At 46.0% G+C, this 11,166-nt stretch overlaps 1 protein-coding gene across 1 annotated transcript; it reads left to right on the top strand.

Moving 5' to 3' along the window:
• The first annotated feature begins 7,381 nt into the window (after positions 1–7,381).
• Positions 7,382–9,049, top strand: Cd14 (CD14 molecule). The gene is made up of 2 exons (XM_021215107.2): positions 7,382–7,623; positions 7,715–9,049. The coding sequence occupies exons 1-2, from the start codon at positions 7,621–7,623 to the stop codon at positions 8,813–8,815; spliced, it is 1,104 nt and encodes a 367-aa protein (XP_021070766.1). The 5' UTR covers positions 7,382–7,620; the 3' UTR covers positions 8,816–9,049.
• The last annotated feature ends 2,117 nt before the right edge of the window (positions 9,050–11,166 follow it).

Genomic DNA, 11,166 nt, shown 5'->3' with positions numbered 1-11,166 from the left:
TTTTTTTTTTTAAGATTTATTTATTTATTATATGTAAGTACACTGTAGCTGTCTTCAGACACTCCAGAAGAGGGAGTCAGATCTTGTTACAGATGGTTGTGAGCCACCATGTGGTTGCTGGGATTCGAACTACGGACCTTCAGAAGAGCAGTCCGGTGCTCTTACCCACTGAGCCATCTCACCAGCCCGTTTTGTTTGCTTTTTGTTTTGTTTTGTAAAAGTAATATTTAACTGCCATTTGGATTCTGGGAATTGAGCCCATGTCCTCTGGAAGAGCAACACAATGTACCCCCCACCCACCCATCCTTAGGACCTCTGGTAACACCTAGCAATAGAGATATTTATGAATTAGTTTATTTCTCACCACCCCCTGGTCACTCCTAACAACAGCCAATCTCAGGCCAAAAAAGGAAGTTTTTTGACCTTCTGTGCTAGCTAGTTTTGTGTCAACTTGCCACAAGTTAGAGTCATTTTTGGAAGAGGGAACCTCAATTGAAAAAATACCTGGGCTGGAGAAATGGCTCAGCGTTAAGAGCGCCAACTGCTCTTCTGAAGGTCCTGAGTTAAATCCCAGCATCCACATGGTGGCTCACAACCATCTATAATGAGATCTGATATCCTCTTCTGGTGTATCTGAAGACAGATACAGTATATTTACATATAATAAATAAATCTTTAGAAAAGAAAAAGAAAAAATACCCACACAAGACTGGCCTGTGGACAAGCCTGTGGTGCATTTTCCTGACTGACTAGTGTAGAAGGGCCCAGCTCACTATGGGTGGTGCTGTTCCTGGGCTGGTGGCCTTAGATGCTATAAAACAGCAGGAGGAGCAAACCAGTAAGCAGCAGTCTTTAGTGGCCTCTACTTCAGTTCCTGCCTTGACGCCCTGCTCTGACTTCCCTCGGTGATAGACTGTTGTTACCTGGAAGTGTAAGGCGAAATAAACTCTTTTCTCCCCAATTTGCTTCTGGGTCCTAATGCTTTATCACAGCAATAGAGACCTAAGACATGCCCATTCTCCATCCTTTCCTCCCGTAACTAGCCCTAGTCTGTAAGTGATCCGCAAACTCTCTGCTTTTCCTCGGCTAGAGTCTGCTCTTCCTCAGGTTCTCTCAGGGTAAACCTGTTCCTTTGTGAAGTCATGTGTTCCCTTGTTCTTCCTCTCTCTGAGCCTTTCAAAGCTGTCACTCAGTCACAGTATCATCTGCTGATGGTGTTCTCTCATACTTCCCTCCCAGCTCCAAGAGGATTAGGATTCTGGTGACATCATGGTTTTCCTTGGTGCCTCTATGTTTTAGGAAGTTACCCCTAAGGCAAAGTGCTATACTTTGCCTCACAGGAATGCAGCTCCTTAAAGAGACACCTGTCTCTCTTATTTTGGTTATCAGACTATTGAAATAGTGGACTCCAAGAAACTGGAATTTTTCCCAGAAATCTCATGCTGGGAAAAGAGAAAGGCTAAAGCTAAACACGTGGCTTCTCTCCTCATGCCAGGCAGAGGAGGGACTTGCCATGAAAGTTCCAGGAATTCTGTGCTGGGAAAAAAAAAGAAAAGGGCTAAATAAAGCCTAGTACTGGCCAGAGGAGGCCCTTGTCCTCCAGAAAGAGCGATTTCACACAGTGCTGCAGGCTTCTCTCTCAGACCACTTTCTAGGGGGATTAGGTGTGATAATGATAGGCAAGACCCCTTGACTGGAGAGCTGCTGTATAACCCAGACCCTCTCTATAAGCTTTAACCTCACTTCAGGATCCTGAAGATAGATGGTGAGGGGCTCACTGTATGTCTTTATTCCTCTTCCTGAGGTTGTCACACCAAATAAATACTCTTTCTCATGACCCCAAGTTCAGGAACAATACAAATGAAGAAATAAAATTGTTCTTTAAATTTTTTTTTTTTTAATTTTGGACTGGAGAGACAGGTCAGAGGTTTAGAGCAATGGCTGCTCTTCCAGAAGACCCTGGTTCAGTTCCCAGCACACACATGGCAGCTCACAACTGTCTATAACTCCATTTCCAGTGGCTCAGACACCCTCACACAGACATACATGCAAGCAAAAAATACACATTAAAAAAACAAAAACGGGGGCTTATGGGATGGCTCAGTGGGTAAGAGCACTGACTGTTCTTCCAAAGGTCCTGAGTTCAAATCCCAGCAAGCACATGGAGATCTGACGCCCTCTTCTGGTGCGTCTGAAGACAGCTACAATGTACTTATTTATAATAATAAATAAATCGTAAAACAAAACGGAATCATCAAAAAAAATCTTTTAAAAAGAGATTTATTTTTATTTTATATGTGTGACCATTTTGGCCAAGTATGTATATGTATATGTATATGTATATGTATATGTATATGTATATGTATATGTATATGTATATGTATATGTATATGTATATGTACATGTGTTTCTATTGCCCCCAGAAGCCAGAATAGGTGCTAGATACCCTGGACCTGTGTGTGTTAAAATGGTGGCCCGTCCAGCCCAGGGCTTAGGCCACTAGATGAGGCGGGAAGGGGAAGTTTTGACTGCTTGGCGGGCGTCGGGCCATGAGAAGCCGCAGGACCCCATCCGGGGCTGGGGAAGCACAGTCTGGAGTCCCACGGGACTGCACGGAGCCGGCTTGTGGGTACCCGGGCTGCACAGAGGCCAGGGATAGCAGGTTCTAGCTCTTGGGCACCACAGGCACCGACGGATGCTGCAGAACTGCTGAGAATGGAGTGTGGGCTCGAAGGTGGGCTCTAGCCTAGGGCCAAAGGGAAAAGAGGGGGAGGAGAGAGCTTCGGCTGGTTTCACAGGGAGGAGAGAGTCCTTGGTTTGCTCTGGCGGGCAACTAGGCTTGGTGGAGACCCTGGCTGAGAATGCAGAGAGGCCTCCCGCAGGAGATTAGATGCTCGGATCTTTAGAGGAAGACCTGCTCCATTGTTCCCCACAGCAGGTCTGATGAGAAGAGGCAGTCCATGATTTTAAAGCATTTACTGTCATGGAGGAGAGCTCTGATGAGTGAAACCCCACTTTCTCGGGCGGGCCTGAGATTAAATACCTTTGCAGAGAGGAGTGTCTGGGAAAGGGAGCTCGTTTAAATGGAGATCTATCTTGAGGCTACATGATCTGTGGGTGGTCATGTCCTCTACCTGTGGAGGGGCTTGTGGTGTTGCCCTATGTGACTGATGGCCACAGAATTATGGAGAGCTGAGGCCTCGTGTCAGGAGTCTGGTATCTAGGAACGTGGCAAACGCCTTCCATCCCTTGCAGAGTTATCTGCTGGGTCTCCAGGGTTTAAACCTAGCTCAACCAGAAAACAGGCTCCCATTCGTGGTCCCACAGATCTGGAGTTGCAGGTGGTTTTGAACTGACATCTAGGTGCAGTGAACCTGCCTACCAGGTTAAGAGCAAATGCTTTTCGCTGTAGGCATCGCTCCACAAATGGTTCTTCACATCAACTTCCTTCCTCTGAATTTAGTTCTGTCCTCTTGGAGTCAGCCAATGAAGCCTGCAGTCTCTACCACAAAACAGCCAGTTAAATGTCTACAGATATTTAACACCTTGTACCATGTCTCAAAGCCCAATATCCTTCCAGCCCCGGGACAGTCATTTCCTGATCACCTGTTATGTACCATCATCCTGTGGTGATGGAGCTAGTGTCTGGACCCCTTCCTCTCTAAACAAGCTTGCAGCAGTGGCAGCTTCTCCTCCTCCTCCTCCTCTTCCTCTTCCTCCTCTTCTTCCTCTTCCTCCTCTTCTTCTTCCTACTCTTTCTCCTCCTCCTTTTCCTCTGTTTCCTCCTCTTCTTCTGAATTGAGGGCAGGAAACATGTACATGCCACCACACATCAGTGGATGAAAGTCATGGAGATGGTTCATTGGTTCACTTTTTACATCTTTGTGGGTTCTAGTGCCTGAACTCAGATGTTAGGCTTTTATGGCAAGCACTTGACCACTTGCTTGCCCCAGAATAGCCACCTCCTCTGTCTCTGTCTCTGTCTGTCTCTCTGTTCTCTCTCTCTCTCCTCCCCCACCTCTCTCTCTCTCTCTCTCTCTCTCTCTCTTCCTGTTGGTTTTTTTAGGCAGGGTTTCTCTGTGTAGCTTTGGCTGTCCTGGAACTTACTCTATAGACCAGGCTGGACTCAAACTCAGAGATCCACCTGCCTTTGGCTCCCACGTGCTGGGATTAAAGATGTGCACCATCACTCCCTGGCCCACAATAGGCTCTTAAACCCACATCTAACTCCTGGTGGAGAAGATGAGATGAGGTCCCTGCCAAAGCTATGTCTTGCCTGAAGTGTCCATTCAGACAGTGACCACTACCCAAACTACCTTCTGTCACTGGAGTTGGTAAGGCAAGTGGAACACCTGTAACTCCAACTCTCTCTCTCTCTCTCTCTCTCTCTCTCTCTCTCTCTCTCTCTCTCTCTCTCTGTGTGTGTGTGTGTGTGTGTGTGAGTGTGAGTGCGTGTGTATGTGGTTTTTTGAGACAGGGTTTCTCTGTGTAGCTCTGGCTGTCCTGGAACTCACTCTATAGACCAGGCTGGCCTCAGACTCAGAAATCCACCTGCCTCTGCCTCCCAAGTGCTGGGATTAAAGGCATGTGCCACCACTGCCCAGCAACCCCAACTCTTGAACAAGGCAGAGTGAAGGGGATCTCAGGGCTAGCCAATATAGCTGAAATGATGAGTTCCAGGCTCAGTGAGAGAGCTTGTTTTAGACAAATAAGAGTTAGAGCAATAAAAGAAGACATTGAACATCAACCTCTGTCCTCCACATGTACACATGTGTGTATAACACACACACACACACACAGAGAGAGAGAGAGAGAGAGAGAGAGAGAGAGAGAGAGAGAGAGAAACCCAGATATCTTGCCCAAGTCTCACAGCCTCAGCTCTTAGTTATGTTTAGAGTCAGCTATGCTTAGTGAAACTTATCACAGAAGTCACAGTGGACCTGGCCTGGGTTTGAGGCATGATTCAGGTAATATAGGGAATGTTTAACAGGATATACAATAGGTGGTATGCTCTGAGGTTTCCTTGTTTGGATTGAGCGCAGACATGCAGCTATTCATCAATTAACACTTACGTGGAAATAAAACATCTTCATCAGACAAGGTGGCACATGCCTATAATCCCAGGATCCAGGAGGCAGAGGCCGTCAGATCTCTCAAAGAGCTTGTCTAAAAAAAAAAAAAAAAAAAAGTGTGGGTGGGGGATGAGGGGATGAGGGGGAGGAATTGGGAGGAGAGAGGGAGGGGAAACTTTGGTCAGGATGTAATAGACGAGAGAATAAATAAAAAAAAATAAAGCAAATGAATAAGGGTAAAAGTGATAGATGGAGAGAGTAGTGTCACCTTGTGATCTGCATAAGAGCATGGAACACACACACACACACACACACACACACACACACACAATTCCAAGTAGGATTCTCTCTCCCCAGAAGTCTAGGCGTGCAAACCTGTGGGGGCTGTTATAACTTTTTGGTTACAGTCTTCCACCTATGGGACACTGGCTTTCCTCTATCAAAGGAGTGATGTGTGATGTACTAGTTAATCCTCATTCAACATAGTCCAGCTCTAGGAGAAAATGAGAAAGCAAAGTGCAGATGCTTCTTTTGGGCCAAATTGGAAGCTGGAATTATCCCTAAAGGCAGATGCAAGGGAGTTCTCATAGCAGGGCACCTCCAACCCTTTAGAGATGGGGTCAGTGGGCTTCCAAAGAAAGAAGCAGCAGATGCTAAGATGATCCATCTAACTCATTTATTAAATTACTTACCTACCAAGAAGGTGGATTGTAAGGGAAAGAGGTTCCTCCTAAATATGTCTGTGTCACAGGAAGTTGGTATGAGGGTTGGAAGCTTACAGTCTGGAGTTTGTTTTCTTCAGTGTCTTAACAACCTAAATACCTTTGTTAATGCCCAGAACCCCTGTTTGGGTTCAGAAAAAAAGTGACATCTAACAAAGACAGAGTGTCAAAGACACTCTGAATTTCTTGATCAAGACCAGAAAAAAGTGAGGATATCTAGCATGTCAGAGTGTCCGTCCCTCCCTGTCAGTCCATCCCTCCCTGTAAAACACTTCATTGCAATATTTACTAGAAGCGAGTAGAGCTGTTAGGAGGAAGAGAAGTGGAGAAGCAATTAGAGTTCACAGAGGAAGGGGCAGGGTGACATCCCAGGATTACATAAACGAATAGGGACTGCCAAATCGATCAAAAACTGCTTTAGAAACGCCTTGCTGTAATTGGGCATAGCGAGACATGCTTTAAATCCCAGAAGGCAGAGGCAGATGAATTTCTGTGAATTCTAGGCTAACTTGGTCTACATAGTGAGTTCCAGAATATCCAGGGCTATATAGTGAAACCATCTAAAGCATAACGATGACAACGACAATGATGACGATGACGAAAATGATGACAATGATGAAGACGATGATGACAAACCTTGCTTCCCAATTTTAGGAACACTGTGCAATGTGATTTGGCCAATGTACCACTATCAAATACCACATTTTGCTTTGTTTTGTTTTTGAAACAAGGTCTCTATTTAGTCCTAGTTGTCCTGGAACTCTTTTTGTAGGTCAGGCTGGCCCTGAACTCAAGCTGGCCTGCCTCTGCCTCTTAAATGCTGGAATTAAAGTCAGTCCCTACTAACCTAACTAGCTTTTTTTGTTTTTGTTTTTGTTTTTGTTTTTGTTTTTTTCGAGACAGGATTTCTCTGTGTAGCCTTGGCTGTCCTGGAACTCACTTTGTACACCAGGCTGGCCTTAACTCAGAAATCAGCCTGCCTCTGCCTCCCAAGTGCTGGGATTAAAGGCATATGCCACCACGCCCGGCCCTAACTAGTTTTTTAAGGAAAAGTATTGAAATAGCTGGGCATGGTGGCTCACACCTATAATCCTAGCATTTGGGAGGCAGAAGCAGGAGGAAAATCATGAGTTTCAGGCTAGGCTACATTGGGTTACTAGACGGAGATATCATGGGGAGAAAGGAGAGGTAGAGAGTGGGAGAAGAATGAATTAATAAAGAATAGAATAAGATGGGGAGAAGGGAGAATTATTTTTCATATTAACTCTCAACCTTGAGCTTTATTCTCCACCTGGAATCCATAGATAAGTTCACAATCTTTCCACAAATGTCCAATTACATTAAAAAAAAATCAAGAGCTTGGATTTGAACGGTGGAAAATTGCTAGCAACTAAGACTAGGGGAAAATCGAGGTGAATCAATGGGACTAAGCAACAGAATAATGATCTAAGGCACTAGGTGTGATTCACCCTTTTCCTGTACGCACCAGACACGTCCGGGGCGCATAGGTCATCCTCCTGGCACAGAATGCCCTAATACCACTCTGAATTCTTCCTGTTTTTCGTCCCTCCCTGCAAAACACTTCGTTGCAATATTTACTAGAAGTGAGTAGGGCTGTTAGGAGGAAGAGAAGTGGAGAAGCAATTAGAGTTCACAGAGGAAGGGACAGGGTGACATCCCAGGATTACATAAACTTACAGGGGCTGCCAAATTGGTCAAACAAGCCCGTGGAACCTGGAAGCCAGAGAACACCGCTGTAAAGGAAAGAAACTGAAGCCTTTCTCAGAGCCTATCTGGGCTGCTCAAACTTTCAGAATCTACCGACCATGGTGAGTCAGACAGTCTTGGGGTGGAACTAGAGCCAACCTGAGGAATCTCAGGGACTGGCAGGAGTCTCCCTGACCCCTACTTTCTCCTCAGGAGACTGTGCTTGGCTTGTTGCTGTTGCTTCTGACACTGGTGCACACCTCTCCTGCCACAGCAGAGCCCTGCAAGCTAGAAGAGCTAGACGAGGAAAGTGTCCGCTGCTTCTGCAACTTCTCAGATCCGCAGCCAAATTGGTCCAGCGCTTTCCAGTGTGCCGGGGCGGAAGATGTGGAACTCTACGGCGGCGGCCGCAGCCTGGAACACTTTCTAAAGCGTGTGGACACGGAAGCAGATCTGGGGCCGTTCGTTGAAGTTATCCAGTCTCTGCTCTTAAAGCGGCTTACGGTGCGAGCCGTGCGGGTTCCTACTCGGATTCTATTCGGAGCCCTGCGTGTGCTCGGGTATTCCCGCCTCCAGGAACTGACTCTTGAAAACCTCGAGGTAACCGGCACCGCGCCGCCACCGCTTCTGGAAGCCTCCGGACCGGATCTCAACATCTTGAACCTCCGCAACGTGTCGTGGGCAACAACGGATGCCTGGCTCGCAGAACTGCAGCAGTGGCTAAAGCCTGGACTCAAGGTACTGAGTATTGCCCAAGCACACTCGCTCAACTTTTCCTGCGAACAGGTCCGCGTCTTCCCTGCCCTCTCCACCTTAGACCTGTCTGACAATCCTGAATTGGGCGAGAGAGGACTGATTTCGGCCCTCTGTCCGCGCAAGTTCCCGACCCTCCAAGTTTTAGCACTGCGCAACTCGGGGATGGAGACGCCCAGCGGCGTGTGCTCTGCGCTGGCCGCCGCAAGGGTGCAGCTGCAGGGACTGGACCTTAGTCACAATTCACTGCGGGATGCTGCAGGCTCTCCGAGTTGTGACTGGCCTAGTCAGCTAAACTCCCTCAATCTGTCTTTCACTGGGCTGGAGCAAGTACCTAAAGGGCTGCCAGCCAAGCTCAGCGTGCTGGATCTCAGTTACAACAGGCTGGATAGGAAACCTAGGCCAGATGAGCTGCCCAAAGTGGGGAACCTGTTACTTGAAGGAAATCCCTTTTCGACCTCTGAATCCCACTCAGGGGAGTATAGCTGTGGCATAGTCACCACCGGAGCTCCTTCATCCCTAGCAGTGGCCTTGTCAGGAACTCTGGCTTTGCTCCTATGAGATCCCCTCTTTGTTTAAGGAACATTTGCATCCTTCTGGTTTCTGAGGGTTGAATTCTCTGCTTTAAATTTATTAAAATCTTAATCCACGATGTAAGGAAAGAAAGACAGTCAAGATGGCTCAGTGGGTAAAAGCCGGCAAGCTTGACCTCTTATTTTAACCCTCAGGATCCACATGGAAGGGAAAAACTCACTCCTGAAAGCTGTCCATTTGTGCTCACAAATAAATATTTTTAAAATAACAATGTGTTTGTTGGTTTTGTTTTTTTGCTGTGGTTTTGTTTGTTTTGTTTTGTTTTGTTTTGTTTTGTTTTGTTTTTGAGACAGTCTGACTATGTATCCTTGGCTGGCCTCAAACTCACAAAGATCAAGATCAGCCTGCCTCTGCCTCCAAATGCTCTGGTTAAAGGGATGTGCCTCCATGCCCAGTTGAAATCATCCTGAACCAGAGTTCAGGCTACTCACTCCACAGCTCTTTACTAAGTATCTGCAATGGGTCAAGCTCAGTGCTAGATAAGGAATTCATTCTTAAACTTTCTCCATCTCCCTAGAACTCCTAACTCTCCTCAAGAACAGAACTGCAGAAAAGTGTTCTCAAGCTCAAGCCGTGGAGGACGATGAATGTGTAATGAGGACTTTCAGAACAGATAACTGGGCATTGGGGTTAAAGGATAGCTGAATGGAAATTGAGATTTGAATGAGAATGGCTCATATTTATAAATACTAAATCTCCAGTTGGTGAAACTGGAAAAAAAAAAAAAAAAGAATTAGGAGGAGTGGCCTGGTTAGAGGAGGCTGAGGGGGCAAGACTTTGAGATTTCAAAAGCTCAGCCATTTCCCAGTTAACTCTCTGCCTTGTGCTTTGTGATCAAGATACGAATGAACCCTCACCACGCCGGCTGCCACATTCCCTACCATGATGGTCATGGGCTCTAGCTGATCCTCTAAAGCAGTGGTTCTCAATCTTCCTAATGCTAAGACCTTTTCATACAGTTCCTCATGTTGTGGTGACCCCCGACCATAAGATGATTTTTTTTTTTGGTTTTTCGAGACAGGGTCTCTCTGTATAGCCCTGGCTGTCCTGGAACTCACTTTGTAGATCAGGCTGGTCTCGAACTCAGAAATCCGCCTGTCTCTGCCTCCCAAGTGCTGGGATTAAAGGCGTGCGCCACCACTGCCTGGCTATAAGATGATTTTGTTGCTACTTCATAACTGTAATTTTGGCTACTGTTATGAATCATGATATATAAATACCTGTGTTTTCTGATGGTCTTACGTGATCCCCGTGAGAGGGTCATTCAACCCCCAACTTTCAAGAGCCAAGGTAAGAAAACCTCCAGCCGTTTTCTGATACTCTTCCTCTCTCTTCCACACCCGAGAGGGGGAGGCACAGAGAAGTCTCCTGTCCTACATGAACTTTGAGTTTTGTAATTCCAGGTCTCCTTGTCCCTTATATAAAACTTCTGTGACTTTCACCTTGTCAACTCCCTCATCCAACAACGGGGGATCTGTGTAGGATTCAAATGTTGATTTCTGTACCTCCTGCCCCCAGTCTGGTTGCAATCCTTATTCTGAAAACCTATCTCAATGTTGTCTAAACATTGCTCCCCGATTGGTCAATAAAGAAGCTGATCAGCCAATGACTGAGCAGAGGAGTGAAAAGGGCTGGACTTCCTGGGAATTAGCCCCTGAGGAGAGGGTCCAGGAAACACCAGAAGAAAAGACCTGGAGCAGAGAGAACCTGATCAATACTGAAGTGCAAGTGTCTTGGGCATTTTGGCTGAGAGGTAGCCAGGTTAATTTGGAGGATTAAAATAGATTAATACTGCTCGGTTGTTGTGCCTTAAAGTTGTTAAATAAACCTAATAGCCCTGACTCAATTATCTGGGAAATAGCTGGGTTAATAAAAATATGCAACACTTATAAATATGCACTAACAGATTTGGGCTTTGGAAACAGGTGAGGCAGTCTGTTGTTCTGGTTATAAATTTGAGGATGGCCTTGCCAAATTGACTTGCATATTTGCAAGCGGGATAGCAGCTCATATGTTAGGAATAGTTAGTATCAAAAAAATTGGTCATCTCAAGACAGTTTCTGACATTTGAACAGTTTGATCACACTTCACTGTCATACAAAGATGAACTAAAACACATTATCCTTTCACATAACCCCCAATCTGGTTAGACTGGCAGACATAAAAGATAATTGTAATTCAAGGAAAGGGGAGACTCAACTCTGTCTTGGAGGGAATTGCAGAAAGTGAAACATCTTTGGTTTTTGTTTTTTTGTTTTTTTTTTTTTTTTCGAGACAGGATTTCTCTGTGTAGCCCTGGCTGGCCTGGAACTCAGAAA

This window comes from Mus pahari, chromosome 15, assembly GCF_900095145.1.
Source record: "Mus pahari chromosome 15, PAHARI_EIJ_v1.1, whole genome shotgun sequence".
Classification (NCBI taxonomy): Eukaryota; Metazoa; Chordata; class Mammalia; order Rodentia; family Muridae; genus Mus; species Mus pahari.
Note: the sequence above shows the minus strand (reverse complement) of the source record. Positions and strands in the feature narration are given on the sequence as shown.